General features: G+C 39.5%; 2 protein-coding genes across 2 annotated transcripts; both read right to left on the bottom strand.

Moving 5' to 3' along the window:
• Positions 1–4,444: 4,444 nt before the first annotated feature.
• LOC103417509 (cyprosin-like) lies at positions 4,445–5,101 on the bottom strand. The gene has a single exon (XM_008355688.4). It carries the CDS (start codon positions 5,084–5,086, stop codon positions 4,460–4,462), a length of 627 nt encoding a protein of 208 aa, XP_008353910.3. The 5' UTR covers positions 5,087–5,101; the 3' UTR covers positions 4,445–4,459.
• A 9,106-nt stretch (positions 5,102–14,207) lies between these two features.
• On the bottom strand, positions 14,208–15,266 carry LOC103454914 (uncharacterized). Its single transcript, XM_070816525.1, has 2 exons — positions 14,630–15,266; positions 14,208–14,284 (listed from the first exon to the last, which is right to left on the bottom strand). Exons 1-2 carry the CDS (start codon positions 15,264–15,266, stop codon positions 14,208–14,210), a joined length of 714 nt encoding a protein of 237 aa, XP_070672626.1.
• Between the last annotated feature and the right edge of the window lie 7,755 nt (positions 15,267–23,021).

The following is a 23,021-nucleotide window of genomic DNA, read 5'->3' as shown; positions in this document are numbered from 1 at the left end:
AACTATTTCGAGTATGCAGATGAGGGTTCAGACATTAGTATCTCCACTTCCCTGGGACAAACACACAGACCAGCCGCGTTGCATTTACGTATGGCGAGGTTATCACAATCCTTAGGTGTTGTGCAGATACCAGGTTGCCAAAGGTTCACGGCTTCGCCTTCACATTGTACACCTACCACAATATTTCCTTGATTATTAATTAGAAATAGAAAAGGTTATCAGGGAAATATGATAGAAATATTCAAGCGAATATTTTACTTGTAGAGACCAATAAAATAACAAGCAAAATCAGGTTGAGCGAAACTTTTTCCTTATGTATATGCATATTACGTACACACATATATATATATATATATGCATATTACGTACCTATGTATGTACTAAAACTTATGTACCGATACATTCGTGCTGAAATTTATGTACCGATGCATTCGTACCGAAACGTATGTACTGATGCATTCGTACCGAAAGTTATGTACCGATACATTCGTACCGAAACTTATGCACCGATGCATTCGTACCGAAACTTATATTCTGAAGCAATTGTACCGAAATTTATATTTTGAAGCAATCGTACCGAAACTTGGGTACCAATTTTTGTACTAAAACATAGATACCGATTTTTGTACTGAAACTTATGTACCGATACATTCGTACTGAAGCATATGTACTAATACATTCGTACTAAAACTTATGTACCAATGCATTCGTACCGAAATTTATATATCGATTCAATTGTACCGCTACATTCGTACGGAATTGTAATGGTTTCTCTTGTTCATCTAGGTCACTGTTGATCAAGAAAGTTGGAATGTATTTGACGATATGCATGCAGGAGATAAAAAAGAGATGGGGAGTTTTCTTATGAAGTGGAGTGGTATAAATTATAGATAATCTTGTGTTCATATGGAGGTACCTAATTATTTTTTCATTTATGATTAATGTATATCAACCATACAAACCGTTTATTTTCTTTATTATCATGTAACTAAAGATTATATTTGTAAAAGATTATTATTATATTTGTAAAAGATTATTCAACTTGTTTATCTTCTTTATCATCATGTAACTAAAGATTATATTTGTAAAAAATTATTCAACTTAAGATCATTAAACATCCAAGAAAAGTTATTTGTACCAATTTTTCAATGCGTGCTTTTGAGATCTGACTAACAATGTTTGATACGCGAAAAACGACAAACAATAAAAGTAAAGCTCAATCTTCAAGATTCAAATTACGCTGGAATCTCTCCGCAATTATCACTGGATTAGACATCGCTCGGAGCAGCAGCTGCCACCGCACCATAAGTACATCAAAAGTGAATAATAATATTTGTGCGAAATATTTTATCAACAGATTCAATCAATAAAGCAACGAGTAAGCAAGATTGAGCGAACCTTTACTCTTTTTTTTTCTTTTCAATTTATTAATATCTAGAGCTATTCTTAAATACACTGTAAAATCTCTCTATTTTGCTTGAAAATCTTTCACTTTAAAAATCATTTAAAATCACCACTTAATACTATCGCCTTTAAAATCCTAATTAATACATCTTTTAATTTAAAAATCATTTACTTTTTTCTATGCAGTTGCAGCGGACTATCACCTCCTGGCTTCCATCTGGACTGGAGACTCTAGATTTGCATTATAATTCCTTTCGGTAGTTGGCATTAGTTACTTTTTTAAAGCATAGAGGGGCTAGCAAGCAAGAAACAGAAATTAAAGTACTTATGTTTAAAATTGGTTTTCTCGATCCATCTTCGAACGTTTTTTTACCAGAAATGTGGTTTAGGGTTTCCAGTCTGGTCTGTTGAGCTAGTTAGCTTTTTATTAAAGACCCTTCCAAAAATAAACCCCACAAAGCAAGGCTGAAAGGCATAAACACCGCTCGATCATGAAATTAAGAACGCAATTAAGTTTTGAATTGAAAACAACGAAATTAATATCGGGACAAAAATAGATTACGGTAGTTGTGTGCTTGTTGCTTTTTGTATATATGGGAAGATTCTTATTTATTCTTCCCTCAGCCTTGAAGAGCTTAGTAAATGGATTGGATTGGAGAGCTAGCTTTTAGCCCAAATTTGAGAAGGGTCTCTAATTTTGGGGTCCATTATTTTCCAGAATTGTTAATTGAAGCTTTGAAGCTTCTTTTGTTAATCCTAAACAGAAACAGGCCTTCTCCTCTCTGCTAGTAGTAGTACACACGTATTATATAAAGGGGGAACTCATTTGAATGGGGGCCTATATGTATTGTGGTCTTGTACCTACTCTTTGAGTTTTTGTTTGCCTTTTCGGCTTTTAAGGTTGACGACATTTTCTGGTGTTCCTACCACCCTTCCCTTTCCCTCCAGTTAAAAACTGAAAGCTTACTATAGTCCACAGTCACTCCCTCCCCTTCTGCTCCTAGCATAGCTTTTTACTCTTACACTGTTCATGTATGTGCATGTGCGTGTTTGTGTATAAATTACTAAATCGGAGGATTGCATTAGTTATAATTCACATTAAATTTGTTAAGTAAACGGATTATCCATCATTAGTTTAACCACATGTTACTTGTACAGTTGTGTACTCACCACCATGTGATTTTTCTTTTCTATTCAATTAATTTATATGACCTGTTGATGCACAAAACCGGAGGTCTTGGAACAACGTAAATCCGACCGTGAATCTGCATGAAATGTAAATGACACAAGATATATCGTGGTTCACCCCAATGTTTGGGCTACGTCCACACTGAATATGTATTTATCTGAGGGAGAGAGCTCTGAGAGTGGGAGCTTTGAGAGGGGGTGAGAGGGCCTAGAAATTGGTCTTCGAGAGTGAGAGTGAGCCCTTTTCTAATTGTGAGGGTGAGGGGTCCTTTTATAGAATAAGGACTCCTCACTTATTACATATTTGCCCCTTCCTTTATCACATAATTACATTTAAGTCCCCCGAGTATTTATATGAGGTCTAAATACGAGGCCCTAAATATGGTATAAACAGTAGTCCCCCAAGTCTTCAGTCAAGAGAGTCTTTTAGCTGGAGACTTGAAATTCAGTCCATGTGTGGGCCGAAGTAACTAGATGTTGTCTTGAACTGATGTTTGATATGAGGCGGTGCTCAATCTGAAATGACGCTCAACTAGAAGTAGCACACGCTCCTTAATACATGAATGATAGGCTAGAGTTGATGCCCTCTAATGATGGTGAGGGAGTCCTTTTTATAGAATAAGGGCTCATTCCCTCGATACATAAATGATGGGCTAGAGTTGATGCTCGCGGCGAGACGGTTGCTCAGCTGGCGGCGTTGCTCTCTAATGATGGTGAATGAGTCCCTTTTATAAAATAAGGGTTCGCTCCTCAATACATGAATAATGAGCTATAGTTGATGCTGCTCTAATGATGGTGAGGGAGTCTCTTTTATAAAATAAGGGCTCGCTTCTCAATACATAAATAATGGGCTAGAGTCCCCCAAGTATTTTTCATGAGGCCTAGTTGAGGCCCAATATATGGTGTATAGTGTAGTCCCTCAAGTTTTCAGTCAATAGAGTCTGTTGGCTGGAGACTTCAAATTGAATTCATGTATGGGCCGAAGTGGCGGTTGTTCGGATGTGGTATTTGTATATCCTGCATTGAAGCTTTGTAAATGAAGCTTTGCAAGTGAAGCTTTGAAACTGGAGCTCTGTAAATGAAGTTTTTGAAGCTAGAGCTTTTGTAAATGAAGCTTTTGAAGCTGATTGACATGAGTGATGCTCATGAGTGTTTAATTGACATGAGTGATGCTCATGAATGTTTGATTGACATGAGTGATGCTCATGGATGTTGACATGAGTAATGCTCATGAATGTTGACATGAGTGATGCTCATGAATGTTTATGTATGATTGATATGAGTGATGCTCATGAATGTTTATGTATGATTGATATGAGTGATACTCATGAATGTTTATGTATGATTGACATGAGTAATGCTCATGTATAATTTGAAGTACTGAGCGTACTTTTGTTTACCTAGTTGGTGGCATGAAGGAGAGTACGGGTTGTACATTTCATCACCTGGTTGGTGGCATGAATGGCTAGTTGCCAAATGATATTAGAGTACGGGTTTACATTTCATCACCTGGTTGGTGGCATGAATGGCTAGTTGCCAAATGATATTTAGAGTACGGGTTGTATACTTCATCACCTGGTTGGTGGTAATAGCGGCGGGTTACCGAATAATTTTTAGAGTACTGGGCATACTTTTGATCACCTGGTTGGTGCTATTTCGGGCTTATGAGCCTTCGCCCTCCACAACATGCCAGCCCATTTGTTTTGGGCTTTGCTATTTTATTTTTTTTTAGTTACCCTCTAATGGGGTTTATACAGATATTTCCGAAAGATAAAATAAATTACATCATTCTGGTGGGGTGTTTATTCCTTGCTTTTGAAATGTCTCCATGTTCCTCTCTTCTTTTTTTCTCTTTTCCTTTTCTGCTTTACTTTTGCTTTTGTTTCTGTCTTCTTTTCTCTTTTGCAGATGGCAAACAAGGAATGATAAGTACATTAATCTTATCTCCCCTTTTGCACGATCCCTCATGATCACAGCCTCCACCACCTCTCCATACTTCCGTTGGTCCAGCCAATAGGGAGGTGCCTGAGTCAGCAATTGCTGAATAGCCATTAGCACAAAATCCAGATGATTCACCATCAATTAAGACATCACCCATATCAAACTGCCAGTAGCCTTTCTGAGTCACGGGAACATATGTATGCTCACCCTTGAAATGACTAGAATCAACCCCACCAAAGACAATCTCACCCCTTTCTTCCCCTTCTGTATTGCGATTTAACCAAAATGAGAAAACTGGTTCTTTAACAAGACCTTGATTGACCAAATTATACCAGACAGGAACAGCATCTCCAACTGAGATATCTTGAAATCCAAGTCCAAGAATACCATCAAACTTAGCTGCCACAAATGTGACTCCAGGCTCTTTGGTTGCCTCAATAAAGTCCTGATCCTTAACAACAAGATCACCGACTTGGACATGGTCCTGGTGGAAGAAACCTGAAATTGCACCAGTTCCATACTGGATCGCCGCACATTGAATCTCCTTTTTCATGCTGTTTAACTTTGTTCAATGAAATAAGCCTCTTATTTGACCGTCCCTTTTAAGCCTGCAAGGTCCCAACTCAGGCTCCGCTTCTACAATGACGTCAACAATGGAGTCTTGCAGAGCGGGCAAGTTTTGTGATTGTCCTCGTCGTGATGGTGATGATGATGATCATTATACTCCAGCCCCCTGTCAATGCACTCGTTGTGGAACACGTGGCAGAGACAGTTCTAAGTTGGTTATCAGATACAATAATGAATCACATCTCAAAATCCCAGGTACTCTCAGCAGTTAATTTTGGCATCTTTCGTTCCTCCGCCAAATTGACAGATGCTGAAAACTGAGAAAAGCCATTGATTTTTTATCTCCTCGACCACTCCAACCCCAACAACATCATCATAAACCATCTGGGCCATCGCGAGATCCCACAAATTCTTGCCCAAATCGCACGATGGCTCAAACATCGTGGAGTGAGCCTCTCTGGTCGTGGCACCCAAACTTCAACAGATAGACCAAAGAAGGCGTTGGGACGTTGGAGATTTGATTGAGATAAAATGAGAAGAAGCACGACGACGGGCACGCGGACGAGAGCTGATCTTTCAACCTCTCCTAATAACAGCTGAGGCCGGCCTTGTTGGGACAGTTGACGGTGAGGACAGATGGCTCATCAGGAGCCTTCCTCGGCTTGATAACGACGATGTCGTCGCAGGGAATGCCCATGGCGGAATCAGGGTAATCACGAAACTACCCCTCTTTCAGTTGGGTGTGTTGATTAATGTGTCAGGCTGAGCGATAAGGGACAAGATAGAGACGAGGGACATGAGAGATATATAGAGATGTTGTTGTAGTTGCTTTAGCATAGACAACCAAAGACCAAGATTTGATCAGAAACCCATTAAAATTCTCCGATTGGAAAGACCACCCATTTCGAAAAAATGCCGATTAGGAGACCCAAGTGAGGATTTGATCCAACACGCCATGGGAGGGCATGAAGCTAAAGAATTCGTGCTTATTTTTGTTTTTGCTTGAGAAAAATCTGTAAAGGTGTTGAAAAAGTTGTAGAGAAAGACATGGAAGCCATCATTTTTTCTGGTGAGCACTTTGGAACTCGGTGGAAATATGAGGACATGGTGGCGTGGATGGGCTGCAAAAGCAGGTGAATTTGCAGCTGAAATCTTTGGTTTCCGTGTTGACTGACTGAGAGAGGAGGCAGAGGTGGTTGGAGGTCTGCGAAAGTTTTCTGGAGAAGCCCAAACATTGGCGCCGTCTTTGGGCTTCTCCAGAGTGTAAATGACATAAGATATATCATGGTTCACCCCAATGTTTGGGTTACGTCCACACTGAATATGTATTTATCTGAGGGAGAGAGCTCTGAGAGTAGGAGCTTTGAGAGGGGGTGAGAGGGCCTAGAAATTGGTCTCCGAGAGTGAGAGTGAGCCCTTTTCTAATTGTGAGGGTGAGGGGTCCTTTTATAGAATAAGGACTCCTCACTTATTACATATTTGCCCATTCCTTTATCACATAATTACATTTAAGTCCCCCGAGTATTTATACGAGGTCTAAATACAAGGCCCTAAATATGGTATAAACATGACCAATTGAAGCAACTCGACTCTTGATAACATGAGAAAAGAAAAGCTGTGGAAAAGAATTAACTGTATGTTTGTGCTTTTGGTCCCAATTTCCACAACTAACTCTTTAAGCTGTTGAGCTTCTGAGCTTCTTCAACTTCTTTTACCCAATTTTAACATAAACAAAAATAGAAGGAGGCCTCTTAAAACACTCCCCTCTTTTGATTTTTGTTTTTGTCTTTTAAGGACACTATGAAGATGCTAGGCGAAACTAAGTTGTCATTTCTCTCTGTTTCAACTTTGACGCATGTAGTAGCATAGTATTCTCTGTCATACTAGAACAAACTTGTATCCTAATTTGTAAATTGTTGAGAGTATGAATCTTAAATCGGAAAAAAATAGAGTTTGCAATGGTTTGTAAATAGTTGGATTACTCTCCATGTTAAAACTGAAACATCATTAAAACGACATTTGCTTTCTTAATTAGGACTGTTTGTGCTATATGAAACTATTGCCATCTGCTCCTATGACCCAATTAATTTTGGGTACTCCAATTGGCAACCGACTCCTATCTTAATATTTTAAATCCCCTTTAGCATGCCGGCATTTCATTTGTGTATGATTTGTTATGCGTTACATAAGTTAATGTTAAGAAATCAGAATACTAGTTGGGTGCCCTTAATTAGTACTACTCTCCTTACTGTCGGTATACTTGTTCGAACTATCTTACTAGAACAATCAAAATTTTTATGATAATATTTGTCTCCCAAGGGTAGCATATATAGTACTAAGCCGAATTGGATTAGCTATAATCTACCTTTCATTTGTTAAGCAAACGGATTATCCTTTGTTAGTTTAACGACACCCATTTTTTTTTTTTTTTTGAATGTTACTCATACAGTGTTTTTTCATGCGCAAAATCTAAATTTCAAAAAAAACTTTGCCGACAAAGAAATTGGAACGCTGTGTTTAATGTAAATTCGGGTTCTATATTTTCTACAGTAAAGAACGTTTTCTCTTATTTTGTGGAAGACCACTACTCATCAACTAAGTAGAATTTGTTTTGAAGATAAAGTAAAAGATCTCGTCTTTCTCAACTAGATGAGAAGTTCCTGATTCTTTGGGCACTGTCTTCTCAACTTCTTCAACGTACTCTAGTCTGCTCTGTAAAATTTAGGGTTTGATCAGGCTTCCAGGTATAAGAAAAAGAGTTAACTAGTATAAAGCATTTAACATATTTGAGTTTAACATAGAAGATAATAGTTTTTGGATCTTCCTCAGTGCAAATGAGGGTCTAGAGAGGTGATTATTAGATGATTTATCTTGGAGAAGGCGTAGCAATTTGACACTGCTTGTATATCTTGGATAGAGCCACAAAATGTCTTAGTGACATTGTCCTTAACTCAACCCAAAAAGTTGTTTCGATTGTTTTCAACTCATTGGTAACTTCGATAATTGTTATTATTGCCTCAAAAGTTCTTGTCCATAAGGCACAGAAAAGAGCCTTTTATGGATTTAACTCATCTGTAAACAATCCATTTGAACTCAGAAGCCCAATAACTTGTGGCGTAAGTAATCAATCCACTTGACAGTTAAAATTCATTATGTTAGACTAAACTAACAGTGGCACGCTCAATATTGCTTTAGCTTTGATTGAAAGCTTGAGGGCCTGGCCAAGGCCCTGCAAAGGCACCTTTCAAACTAATACAAACATATAATGCAGAGAAACAGGGGAGGTTATATGAAGGACATTCTAGTCATGTTCACAAATCACAATGTTTTTTATGTGAACTCACCACCATGCGATTTTCCATCTCTTCGAATAATTTACATGACAAGTTGAAGCAGCTCAGCTCTTGATAACATGAGAAAAGAAAGCTCTGGAAAAGAAGTAACTTTATGTTTGTCCTTAACTCGGTCCCAATTTCCACAATTGCTTCTTTACCTTTTGAGCTTCTTTAACTTATTTTACCGTTAATATGTAATTCAACAGAAACAGAAACATAAATAGGCCTCTTAAAGCTCTCTCCTCTCTTTGTTTTTTGTTTTTGTCTTTTTAAGGAGCCTTGCTTAACTGACGAAACTAATTTGTGGTCACTTCCCTCCGCAACTTAGATGCATGCAGTAGTCTTCTCTGCGAGACTAGGACAAACCTAATTTGTGAATTGTTTAGTGGTTAGTTATAAATTATAGATAATCCTTGTGTTCCTATGGAGGAACCTAAACTTGTTTTTTCATCTATGATTAATGTATCTCAACCATACAAATTGTTCATTTTCTTTATCATCATGTAAAATCATATTTGTAAAATGTTATTTAATTTAAAAATCATTTAGACATCCAAGAAAAGTTATTTGTTCCAATTTTTCAATGCTGCTTTTGAGATCTGACTAAGCAAAGAATGGTATTTCGATCTCTTTCTCTAATTCATCGTCACAATCACTTTATTATTAAAGCAATTAAACTATGGAAAATAGAATAAAACGTCGAAAGGGGAGAATTGTGATCCAAGTGTCACATGTGCTGCACATTCTTTGAAAAGATGATTAAAAATAGGGTACAAAGCAAAGGTGGCCTGATGGGTTTCATCATCATATTCTGTACAATCACCTCACTCATTGCTCTCTAAATTGTAATGCTCCTACTCATACATACCTTTTCCTACTTCAATTAGGTTGCCATGAAAAGGAAGAGAAAATGGTGGAAGCACCAACGGCTTAATAAACATAAGATGTTTGATATGCAAAAAACGACAAACAATAAAAGCAAAGCTCAATCTTCAAGATTCAATTTGTGTTGGAATCTCTCCGCAATTATCATTGGGTCTAGCACTGTTCGGAGCACTGGCTGCCACCGTGCCGTAGGTACATCACAAGTGAATAAATAATATTTGTGTGAAATGTTTTATCAACAAATTCAAACAATAAAGCAACGAGGAAAGCAAGATTGAGCGAACTTTTTCTCTGTATTTGTTTTTCAATTTTTTGATATCTAGAGGTGTTATTAAACTACACTATAAAATTTCTCCATTTTTTTTCAGAATTTTTAACTTTAAAAATCACTTAAAATCACCACTTATATACTACGGTTCTAAACACCTTTAAAATCCTAATAAAATACATCCAAATTTATGTGGATTCTTATAAATTCTCTTAAAATCGTTATTGAATATACTAGGATTTGGAGAGGATCATTTAAAATTAGAATGGATACATGAATAAAAAATTAAAATACCTCAAATTCCCAATTAAACTTTCATTTTTTATTTTGAAACAGAAAATTGTGATAGTTTGTCTTGTTAGCGTATTTTTGTTAATATGCATGCACACAAAGAAATTGAACCAACTATAAATAAGTAGGTGTTATAAAAATGTAAAAGTTATAGAGAGATAACCTTTATTCGGGACAGGAACGAAGCAGTTGCAGAGTATTATACCAACACAAGCTGTTGCAGAGGAAGTAATGTATATTATTGCTATTAGATATTTTTCTCTTCCTTTTTTCTCTCTGCTTTGTTGAACATTCGTAAAGCTCTTTTTATAGAGCATCACCATGGAAACAAACAAAAACATTGTTAAACATATGACATGTTTACTGTATGCATGTGGGCATACATATTATACTATTTACAACACTCCCCCTTGGATGCCCACATATCAACATCAGTTGCCTCATTAAAATCTTGCTTGGAAAAACCCTGTGGGAAAAAAAACATAGCGAAGGAAAAAGAGTACAACTTTATCCGGATGGTGTTGAGCATGCTTATGTTGCCTCGTTAAAACCTTGATAGGAAAAACCCAGTGGGAAAAATCCTAAGCGAAGAAAAAAGAGTACAACATGCATGTATCATGGATGCTCCCCCTGAATTGGATCTCCCCCTGATTCTGCATTCTTCAAATTTGTAAGCCGACGTAATCCGATTCCCTGCACTAGCTTCTGAAATATGCACTTTGGTAGAGATTTGGTGAACAAGTCTGCTAAATTTTCATTGGAACAGATTTGTCTGACTTCAATAACTTTAGCCTTCTGAAGCTCATGTGCGCTGAAAAATCTTGGAGATATGTGTTTAGTCTTATCACCTTTGATAAATCCTTCCTTCATCTGGGCGACACAGGCTGCATTATCTTCATGGATGACAATTGGAGTGTTTGTCTTTGAAGGTAGACCACATGAATTCCGGATGTGATGGATCATTGATTTTAACCAAGAACATTCATGACTTGCTTCATGTAGAGCAATTATTTCCGAATGATTGGAAGATGTTGCAACTAGCGTTTGCTTCGTTGATCGCCATGAAATTGCAGTATCTCCATTAGTGAACACATATCCATTTTGTGAGCGGGCTTTATGCGGATCGGAGAGAAAACCAGCATCTGCGTATCCAACAAGGATTTGTTCATTTGTGGGCTTGTCTGAGTAGAAGAGACCCATATCTGTTGTCCCACGAAGGTATCGTAGAACATCTTTGACTCCCTTCCAATGACGAATTGTTGGAGCAGAGCTGTACCTGGCTAACAAGTTAACTGAAAAAGCTATATCTGGTCTAGTACATTGTGCTAAATACAATAAAGCACATATTACGCTTAAATATGGTATTTCTGGACCAAGGACCAGTTCATCATCTTCCTTTGGACGGAATGGATCTTTCTTAATGTCTAAAGAACGAACGACCATTGGGGTGCTAAGTGGATAAGCCTTGTCCATGCCAAATCGCTTCAGTATTTTTTCAATGTAAGCTGATTGATGGACCAAAATTCCACTAACACAATGCTCGATCTGCAGGCCTAGACAATATTTGGTTTTCCCAAGGTCTTTCATTTCAAATTCGTTTTTCAGATATTCAGCAGTTTTATGGAGCTCTTCAGGAGTCCCAACTAAGTTCATATCATCAACATATACTGCCACTATAGCAAATCCAGAGTTGGATTTCTTAATGAACACACAAGGGCAGATGACATTGTTGATATATCCTTCTTTAATCAAATACTCACTGCGACGATTATACCACATTCGCCCAGATTGTTTCAGCCCATATAGTGATCGCCTTAATTTGATTGAGAACATACCCCGTGGTTTGTTTGTTGCTTCAGGCAACTTAAGTCCTTCTGGGACTTTCATATATATGTCAGTATCTAATTCTCCATATAGATACGCGGTGATGACATCCATCAGTCGCATGTCAAGTTTTTCTGAAATCACCAAACTTATTAAGTAACGGAACGTAATTGTGTCCATTACAGGAGAGTATGTCTCCTCATAATCAATTCCAAGTCTTTGTGAAAAGCCTTGTGCAACGAGTCGTGCTTTGTATCTAGCAATCTCGTTTTTCTCATTGTGTTTCCTTGTAAATACCCATTTGTAACCTACGGGGTTTACATCAGTTGGGGTTTGGACTACTGGTCCAAAAACACTTCACCTTTCCAAGGAATTTAATTCTGCCTGGATTGCATCTTTCCACTTAGGCCAATCTTGTCTCTGTTTGCATTTATCAACAAAGCGGGGCTCAATATCATCACTTAATATGATTTCAGTGGCTACTGCGAATGCAAACATATCGTCAATGATTATTTCATTCCGATCCCACAATTCATTAGTACATGCATAATTTATGGAGATTTCTTTGCTTTCATGTACTTCTGTCTCTTCAGGGCCATTTTCTTCTTCTGGAAGTCCAGAGTCATGAATTGTGGATTTGTCATTTACTCTCTCTTCCTGAATGATTTCATTTGGATTCAGTTGTGCCCTCGTCTTTCTCTTTCAAGGGGCTGAATCTTTTGAACCTAGTGGTCTACCACGCTTCAGGCGTGCACCAGATGAATCATTCGCTGCCACTTTATTTTGTCCAACAGGGACATCAATTCTGGCAGGTGCATTTGCAGCTGGTATATGCGATTTTGTCACTTTCATAGCGTCATTAAATGCATCTGGCATTTGATTGGCAATGCTTTAAAGATGAACGATCCTTTTCACTTCATTTTCACATTGAATGGTTTGAGGATCAAAATGAGACAAGGTGGGAACAACCCATGTCAGCTCTGTCTGTTCTTCTGGAACGGTCTTTTCTCCCCCTAACGATGGGAAGATTGTCTCATCAAAATGACAATCAGCAAAACGAGCTGTAAACATATCACCTGTCAAGGGTTCCAAATATCTAATAATAGATGGTGAATCAAAACCCACATAAATTCCCAGTCTATGCTGAGGTCCCATTTTAGTGCGTTGCGGGGGTGCAATAGGCACATAAACAGCACAACCAAAAACTCGTAAATGTGAAATGTTTGGCTGATGTCCAAACATGAGTTGTATTGAGGAGTATTGGTGGTTGGCTATAGGTCTCAATCGAACCAATGATGCAGCATGTAGAATGGCATGTCCCCATGCAGAAACTTGCAATTTGGTTTTCATAATCAGAGTGCGGGCTATTAACTGAAGCCGCTTGATCAATGCTTCTGCTAAACCATTTTGAGTATGGACATGAGGAACAGGGTGTTCAACATCAATGCCCAATGTCATGCAGTAATCATCAAAGGTTTGAGACGTAAATTCACCAGCATTATCAAGTCGGATTGATTTAATGGGATAATCTGGGAATTGTGCTCGTAACTTAGTTATCTGAGCAAGAAGTCTCGCAAAAGCTACATTCCGAGTAGACAAGAGACAAACATGTGACCATCTGGTGGATGCATCAACCAAAACCATAAAATATCGAAATGGTCCACAAGATGGTTGAATAGGTCCACATATATCCCCTTGAATTCTTTGTAGAAATGATGGGGATTCAGCATCAACCTTTAGTTATGATGGTCTAATTACCAACTTCCCTTGAGAACAAGCCTTGCAAGGGTTATCATTTGAGATAGCAATGTCTCTGCTCAATAATGGATGTCCATTAGAGTTGGTAATGATCCTACGCATCATGGTGGATCCTGGATGACCCAGACGGTCATGCCAAAGCATGTAAACCTTTGAATCAATAAACTTCTGGTTCATGATAGTATGTGATTCAACTGTCCTTATGTATGTATAATATAATCCACTCGAAAAACCACGCAACTTCTCCAATATACGCTTCTGGGTATCATTGGAGGTAATGCATAGATACTCCACATTTTTTGCACTTTTCGTTTCAATGTGGTATCCATTTATACGTATGTCTTTGAAACTCAACAAATTTCGAGTAGATCGAGTAGCATACAATGCATTTTGTATGGACAATATTGTTCCATTTGGTAACATAATCTGGGCTTTCCCTGAGCCTTCAATTACATCTGAAGGTCCTGATATTGTTGTTACCCCTACTTTTGTAAGCATTAAGCTTGAGAAATACTTTCGATCACGAAGTATTGTATGTGTGGTTGCACTGTCTGCAAGACAAATATCTCCGCCATTTCTCATGTTCTGAGAATAACCACAGTTTTTATCCATGCTTTTTGAGTAAATGGAATCACAGTTAACAAACAATTTATAACAGGAAATTTACATGCCATTTTTATTGAATCTGAAAAACTAGTTTTAGACAACAAGTTCAGCATAATAAAAGTACATCAAACATAAACGATTTAGTCGGACCGATATACTTCATTCCCCCTTTCCATAATGAAGTCTGAAACATCTAGGTGAGTTGCGTCAAATTGCCCTGATAAATCAAACACTGGATCAGGTATATCCATTGGTTTAGCCTGGTCGAGAAAATTGGTCTCGACACCCTTCTTCTTGAGGGAGGCTTGATACAACTCCACCAGATGTTTTGGGGTACGACAAGTTCGCACCCAATGCCCATTGCCACCACACCTATGGCAGGCTCATTCAGAGTTCCTGGGAGCATTGGTCATGTTAGCTTTGCCTTTGTGACGATTCACATTTTTGAAGCTTGGGCCAGAATTATGCCTCTGAACCTGGTTGTGAAACTGACCACCATGGTTCTTGCCTTTCCTATTCCATCAACCTCGTTTGTGGCCACGTCCTTGTTTATGATAATTACCACCAGAGGATGTGGCGTTCACTTCGAGGGAAGCAGCATTTACTTCTGGGAATGGTGCAGATCCAGTAGGTCGGGAATTATGGTTTTTCATCAGGAGCTCATTGTTCTGTTCAGCTACCAGAAGCACAGATATCAGCTGGTTGTATTCAGTGTAGCCTCTCGCTCTATACTGCTGCTGCAGGAGCACGTTATTGGCATGAAATGTGTTGTAAGTCTTTTCCAGCAACATTTCATCAGTAATGGTATCCCCACAGAGCTTCATCTGAGAGGTAATCCTGAACAACGCAGAATTGTACTCCGCCACTAATTTGAAATCCTGAATTCTCAGGTGAGACCACTCATAGTGAGCTTTTGGAAGAATCACCGTTGTCTGGTGATTGTATCTGCTTCGCAAGGCCTCCCAGAGAGCTAACAGATCTTCAACCGTTAAGTACTCACTCTTTAGTGCCTCATCAAAATGGCGGCGAATAAAGATCATAGCCTTCGCCCGATTTTGAGAAGATGAGCTGCTTTCATCCCTGATGGTATCTCCAAGATTCCCTGCTTCCAGATGGATCTTGGTATCAAGTACCCAAGTAAGGTAATTCTTCCCGGTAATGTCCAGGGCAGCATATTCAAGCTTAGCCAAGTTTGCCATTTTCTTTTCTGAAAGAAAATGAGATGTGTAAGAACTTGCAGTAATATGTATTCCTAAAGGAATGTGATGTTAGAACTTCTGGTTATTACAAATTTTTCATTTTGATCTTCAAGCCAAAATGATAAGCACTCGAAACTTCTAGCTCGAGATTTTCAGGGTGAATGAGAAGGGCGATTTTACCGCACCATTCTCATTGAAAGAATCTAACATGGAATGGGCGATTAGTCCGCACCACTCAAGTAGCAAGAAAATTGAAATACGCAGAGCAGGGTGGGCGATTATACCGCACCACCTAAAATTGCAATGAAATTAAACAACAGGTAAATTTAAATTTGGAGAGCAAGGAGGGCGATTATACCGCACCACCTAAAATTGCAATGAAATTAAACAACAGGTAAATTTAAATTTGGAGAGCAAGGAGAGCGATTATACCGCTCCACCTGAAATTTGCAGTAAAAGTAGATATGCAGTCCAAGATAGGCGATGATACCGCACCATCTTGGATCGCAGTAAGATGAAATTTGCAGTTCAAGATGGGCGATTGTACCGCACCATCTTGGATTGCAGTAAAATCAATATAAATACTATGTTAGTAATCAATATCCAAACCAAACAAGTAATCAAAGATGTATGTAACCGCTAGTTGGAGAACTACGAGCAGGCATGGAGCAAACAGTTCGTCGCGAGGATATACCGCGCAGTTGAGGCAGATGAAGAAGATGAACAGGAAAAACCTTAGAGGAAGCATTTTTTTTTTCTTTTTTTTCGTTCGGCGGAGAGAAATGAGAGAATGATTTCCTTTATTGTTTAGTGAATGTAAATGAGACATGGTTATACGTAGAGACTCGTGCTGATAACGTGTTATAAAAATGTAAAAGTTATAGAGAGATAATCTTTATTCGGGACAGGAACGAAGCAGTTGCAGAGTATTATACCAACACAAGCTGTTGCAGAGGAAGTAATGTATATTATTGCTATTATATATTTTTCTCTTCCTTTTTTCTCTCTGCTTTGTTGAACATTCGTAAAGCTCTTTTTATAGAGCATCACCATGGAAACAAACAAAAACACTGTTAAACATATGACATGTTTACTGTATGCATGTGGGCATACATATTATACTATTTACAACAGTTGGTGTTATTTATTATTTATTCAAATAGTCCTCACATTTGTAACTTGTGTGGTTTAATAGGACCGCACAAACAGTTTAACAATCTAATGTGAGAATTAAGAGACTTTTGATTACGGGGTTTCCTTATGCTCTTGCGAGTATGCAGATGAGGCTTCAAACGTTAATTTCACCACTTCCTTAGGACAAACACATAGACCAGCGTTGCATTTACATTTGACGGGGTCATCACAATCATCAATTGTTCTGCAGAGACCAGGTTGCCATAGGTCCCCTGCTTCGACTCCAACTTGTACACCTACCACAAATATTTCCTTAATTATTAATTAGAAATATCACATGCTTATAACATATACTATGTATGTGGCAAGTTGCACAAGTTTAAAGAGAAAAGGTGATCAGGGAAATATGAGAAAAAGTGAGCGTAATAAAAGTTATTTGAGCAAAGTATTTTACCAGCAAATGCGACCAATAAAGCAACAAGGAAAATCAGTTTGAGCGAACCTTTCTCCATAGGTTTTCAAGTTTTTGATACCTAGAGAAAAATAATTATGATCGTTGTGCACTTGCAGTGTCTCCAAATCTACGAGTATATATAGTTGAACTTAAGAATTGTTTTCAATAATTTTAGGTCTTGATAAGGTTGGATGAATCTGAAAACATTTTTGTAATAATTGCATATCTGTAAAGGGTTGGGTTCAACGAATCGTCTCATGCACGAGTTGCAAGTTTTACAATTTTCGCAACATTAATAGTAAATAAATTAGCCGAATCAGATTCCATGCTATATTTTCATGCCTTAAATGATATGGTGTCTAAAATTAGTCAGATCTTGAGTCAAGCTTTATAATTTCATTTCTATTTTACTAGTGCTCTCCAAACCTACAATTAGATTAATTTAGTTGAATTTGGGTAAATATTAAATAGAAACTAAAATATGAGTTTCAAGAAGGAAAAAAATACATGTTTAGGGAAAATATCAGCCCAATTAAATATGTTAAGGATATGTCACAAACTTTATTGCAATTTCGGCCTATTACTAAATGAAAGGTACGAGAGATTACCATCTTTTCCTCAAGCTTATATTTTTTACTTTTTGAAGGTCTGTTAGAGCTCAATGTTAACAAATAAAAGGATGTATGAGATTAAGTACTTGTTTGGTACTGTGATGCTTTTATAAAAATTGGGTATCAAAAAAAGCTGATCTCAAAAAAATGTTTGGTAAACACTTAAAAACAGCTTATTTTCATAGTTTTAGGTGAAAAAAAAAACTGAAAACGTGAAGCAACAAAAATGAGCTTATTCTCACAGCACAACATATACAATTTTTTTTCAAAGCACAGCAATACCAAACCAATCCTAAAAGTGGTGAAGAAATCATTTTTCAATGGCAAAATTAAAAAGACAGTAAGTGTCCCAGATGTGGGGCACATTTCCATGCCAGCCAATCGAGTCTCAATCGATTGAGAGATTTTTTAATGTGATCAGAACACGGAGTAGTGTATCATGTGTCTCTGTACAAGTAGTGAGATTCTTATGTTAAAATATTGATAATATAAAAAGTAAGATTTTTCACCACTTATATAATAATACGTAGAGTACCACTTGTATTACGAGTACAACAACAACAACAAAGCCTTTTCCCACTAAGTGGGGTCGGCTATATGAATCCTAGAACGCCATTGCGCTCGGTTTTGTGTCATGTCCTCCGTTAGATCCAAGTACTCTAAGTCTTTTCTTAGAGTCTCTTCCAAAGTTTTCCTAGGTCTTCCTCTACCCCTTCTGCCCTGAACCTCTGTCCCGTAGTCACATCTTCGAACCGGAGCGTCAGTCGGCCTTCTTTGCACATGTCCAAATCACCGGAGCCGATTTTCTCTCATCTTTCCTACAATTTCGGCTATTCCTACTTTACCTCGGATATCCTCATTCCCAATCTTATCCTTTCTCGTGTGCCCACACATCCCACGAAGCATCCTCATCTCCGCTACACCCATTTTGTGTATGTGTTGATGCTTCACCGCCCAACATTCTGTGCCATACAACATTGCTGGCCTTATTGCCGTCCTATAAAATTTTCCCTTGAGCTTCAGTAGCCTACGACGGTCACACAACACGCCGGATGCACTCTTACACTTCATCCATCCAGCTCGTATTCCATGGTTGAGATCTCCATCTAATTCTCCGTTCTCTTGCAAGATAGATCCTAGGTAGCGAAAACGGTCGCTTTTTGTGATCTTCGCTAGATTGCTCCGATCATTAGTGTGGATAAGTATATAAATGGATAGAGATAGGAAAGCAAACACAAGATGTACGTGGTTCACCCAGATTAGCTACGTCCACGGAATAGAAGAGTTCTCATTAATTGTGAAGGGTTTACACAAGTACATAGGTTCAAGCTCTCCTTTAGTGAGTACAAGTGAATGATTTAGTACAAATGACATTAGGAAATATTGTGGGAGAATGATCTCGTAATCACGAAACTTCTAAGTATCGGAGTGTGGTGTCGTCTTGACTTGCCTTATCTGTCTCATAGGTAGATGTGGCATCTTCTCTGGAAGTACTCTTCCTCCATCCAGGGGTGGTATCTTCAACTGGTGGAGATGCACAAGGTAATGTATCAATTTCACTTGAAGCTTACTTGTAGTTTCAGGCTTGGTCAAGCGCGATACAAACCATGTAGTAGGAGTCCCCCAAGTCGCCGAGCTAGGGGGTCTGCTGAAAGAGGTGACAGACAAGGTAAGCAATCAGAGCTCCGACTGATTGTTCACCTTCTCCCCATCTTGCAGCAGCATGAAGGATAAAGAGAAGAAAAATGAGAAGAGATGATATAGGATACTTTTGCTTTTGAAGAAGTAACTTTCCACAGGCTTATTCTTGAACTGAGCTGGAGGGTTTTCTGGTTTCCTCCAGAGTATAAGGCCGACTGAAGAATTTGAGGGTCAAAACAAGTCCATCAAATCTAGAGTACGTTCCACCCTGCTGATATGGGATACTTTTGCTTTTGACAGAGTAATGGATGTATCGGCACGTGTGCTGTTACGCTTGTCTCCACATGCTTCCTTGTATCCTTCGCACTTGCCCTATCTGTTCCTCAAGCAGATGCGGAATCTTCCCTGGAAACATAAGATGTTGAAGATGAGTACTCGAGAGCAATGCCAGGTAAGTAATCAGGTAAGGGGTTCCAGGCAGTCAGTTCCTGGCTGGAAGCTTGATTCCAAGTGCTGACTGATTGCTCTCTTTCTCCTTGTCTTGCAGGTAAAAACAAGGCCAAAGGAAAAGACAGGGAAAAAGCATGATATGGGATACTCTTGCTTTTAACCCTGATGATATGAGATATTCTTGCTCTAGTATAGCTTGTTTGCAGAGGTATTATCGGGGGGAAAGAAAGCTGAATATTTCGAAAGGCTTCGTTGGGAGTGCCCTCTCAGATATGATGAAGGGTTGAGCATTTTTGCAAGTCTGCCTGTCCGTTGGGGATGGAGGTCGACATATATAGGAGTCTCCCTAACAACAAGTAGTAATGCTATTCCTTTACCCTGCTTGGTCATAGCACGGTAGTGGGAGCTGCCAGTTTCACATGTTTTAACTCTGTCAGAGCACTTTGAAAAAGTGGTCTGTGGTATCTGGCTCTCGAGATTCGGAGAACGATGCCTCTTCGATTTTTGAGAAAGCAATCATGCTGGGGGTCTGGCTCTCGAGATTCGGAGAGCAGTGTCTCTTCGATTTTTGAGGAAGTAATCATGTTGGGAGTCTGGCTCTCGAGATTCGGAGGGCGGTGCCTCTTCGATTTTGGAGCAAGCAATCCTGTTGGGAGTGTTGTCTCGAATGTGAGTAAAGGTTAGGCATGTTTGCTAGTCTACCTTGCCACGAAGCACAAAGGTTGACACACAGGGACTTTCCAATTATCCAGTAATGGTACTGTTCCTTTACCCTCTCTTCGCTTTTGAGAAAGTAGTCATGTTGGGAGTCTGGCTCTCGAGATTCGGAGGACGGTGCCTCTTCGATTTTGGAGCAAGCAATCTTGTTGGGAGTGTTTTCTCGAATGTGAGTAAAGGTTGGGCATGTTTGCTAGTCTACCTTGCCACGAAGCACAGAGGTTGACACATAGGGACTTTCCAATTATCCAGCAGTGGTACTGTTCCTTTACCCTTGTGGGTAATAATATGGTAGCTAGACCTTCAAAATTTATGTGTCTAAACTTTGTTAGTGTTGTTTCTTTGCTATTCTTTTACCTTTCTTGGTCAGAGCGATGTAGTGGGAGCTGCAAGCTTCACGTGCTCAACTTTGGCAGAGAACTTTGGCAAAGTTATCTGTGGTACCCATGAGCTATTGTTGCGTGTGGGAAGTGGGTGATTGAACAGTAAGATTCATGTGCTTTCTACTTCACCAGAAGTCTTCGACAGAATGCCCATAATTTCTGCAAAGCTGAGTGTGCGTGTGACAGGTGCTGACAAGGCTAGAAAAGTAGGTGGCTCTTCGATTTCTGAGATCGGCCCTCGTGGTCTCTGAGCAGCCCAGCTTTTGAGAAAGCGAGCGCCTCTTCGATTGATTCGGAGAACGATGCCTCATCGATTTTTGAGAAAGCAATCATGCTGGGGGTCTGGCTCTCGAAGATTCGGGGAGTAGTGTCTCTTCGATTTTTGAGAAAGTAATCATGTTGGGAGTCTGGCTCTCGAGATTCGGAGGGCGGTGCCTCTTCGATTTTGGAGCAAGCAATCTTGTTGGGAGTGTTTTCTCGAATGTGAGTAAAGGTTGGGCATGTTTGCTAGTCTACCTTGCCACGAAGCACAGAGGTTGACACACAGGGACTTTCCAATTATCCAGCAATGGTACTGTTCCTTTACCCTCTCTTCGATTTTTAAGAAAGTAGTCATGTTGGGAGTCTGGCTCTCGAGATTCGGAGGACGGTGCCTCTTCGATTTTGGAGCAAGCAATCTTATTGGGAGTGTTTTCTCGAATGTGAGTAAAGGTTGGGCATGTTTGCTAGTCTACCTTGCCACGAAGCACAGAGGTTGACACACAGGGACTTTCCAATTATCCAGCAGTGGTACTGTTCCTTTACCCTTGTGGGTAATAATATGGTAGCTAGACCTTCAAAATTTATGGGTCTAAACTTTGTTAGTGCTGTTTCTTTGCTATTCTTTTACCCTTCTTGGTCAGAGCGATGTAGTGGGAGCTGCAAGCTTCACGTGCTCAACTTTGGCAGAGAACTTTGGCAAAATTATCTGTGGTACCCATGAGCTATTGTTGCGTGTGGGAAATGGGTGATTGAACAGTAAGATTCATGTGTTTTCTACTTCCCCAGAAATCTTCGACAGAATGCCCATAATTTCCGCAAAGCTGAGTGTGCGTGTGACAGGTGCTGACAAGGCTGGAAAAGTAGGTGCCTCTTCGATTTCTGAGATCGGCCCTCGTGGTCTCTGGGGAGCCCAGCTTTTGAGAAAGCGAGCGCCTCTTTGATTTCTGAGATCGGCCTTCGTGGTCTTTGAGCAGCCCAACTTTTGAGAAAGCAAACGCCTCTTCGATTTCTGAGATCAACCCTCGTGATCTCTAAGCAGCCCAGCTTTTGAGAAAGCAAACGCCTCTTCGATTTCTGAGCAGGCGCCTCTTCGATTTCTGAAGCTCCGTCGAGTGCAGATTTTTATAGGGGCTGGCATTAAGTTCCAAAGCACACTTGAATCTCCACCAGTAGAAGCTTCATTCTTGCACTTCTAAGATCTTGATTTGTCCGACCTCTTCTCTCTTCAACACCTTTGAAAATGTCTGGCCCCTCCGACCGTCGTTTTGACTTGAACCTTGTTGAAGAGGCAGCCCCGCCTTCTCCAGACAACATATGGCGCCCATCCTTCGTCTCCCCTACTGGTCCTCTTACCGTTGGGGATTCCGTGATGAAGAATGATATGACCGCTGCGGTGGTGGCCAGGAACCTTCTCACTCCCAAAGATAACAGACTACTTTCCAAACGGTCTGATGAGTTAGCTGTTAAGGATTCGCTGGCTCTCAGTGTTCAGTGTGCAGGTTCTGTGTCTAATATGGCCCAACGCCTATTTGCTCGAACCCGCCAAGTTGAATCATTGGCGGCTGAAGTGATGAGTCTCAAACAGGAGATTAGAGGGCTCAAGCATGAGAATAAACAGTTGCACCGGCTCGCACATGACTATGCTACAAACATGAAGAGGAAGCTGGACCAAATGAAGGAAACTGATGGTCAGGTTTTACTTGATCATCAGAGATTTGTGGGTTTGTTCCAAAGGCATTTATTGCCTTCGTCTTCTGGGGCTGTACCGCGTAATGAAGCTCCGAATGATCAACCTCCGATGCCTCCTCCTTCTAGGGTTTTGTCCAGTACTGAGGCTCCAAATGATCCCCCTCCGGTGCCTTCTCTTTCTGGGGCTCTACCGACTGCTGAGACTTCTCCTAAGCAACCTTTGTGAAGGCTCCCTCTTGTGTGTTTATTTTGACTCATGTATATGTACATATTTGTAGCTTATCGGGGATATCAATAAATAAGCTTTCCTTCATTTCAACGTATTGTGTTAAAAGTACAAAGAAAAAAAATTTCCAATCGACGGAAGTGAGGGTGGTTGTGAGATAATTGTAAAGCTACATTGGTAAAAGTTGAC

This window comes from Malus domestica, chromosome 17 (assembly GCF_042453785.1).
Source record: "Malus domestica chromosome 17, GDT2T_hap1".
NCBI lineage: Eukaryota > Viridiplantae > Streptophyta > Magnoliopsida > Rosales > Rosaceae > Malus > Malus domestica.
Note: the sequence above shows the minus strand (reverse complement) of the source record. Positions and strands in the feature narration are given on the sequence as shown.

What these genes read in the sequence shown, in the direction of transcription:
- LOC103454914 (XM_070816525.1), bottom strand. Translation starts at nt 15,266, where the DNA reads ATGGCAAACTTGGCTAAGCTTGAATATGCTGCCCTGGACATTACCGGG. An exon ending in GAACGCCACATCCTCTGGTG is followed by an intron (nt 14,285 to 14,629) that starts GTAATTATCATA and finishes TTGATTTATCAG; the next exon opens with GGCAATTTGACGCAACTCAC.
- LOC103417509 (XM_008355688.4), bottom strand. Translation starts at nt 5,086, where the DNA reads ATGAAAAAGGAGATTCAATGTGCGGCGATCCAGTATGGAACTGGTGCA.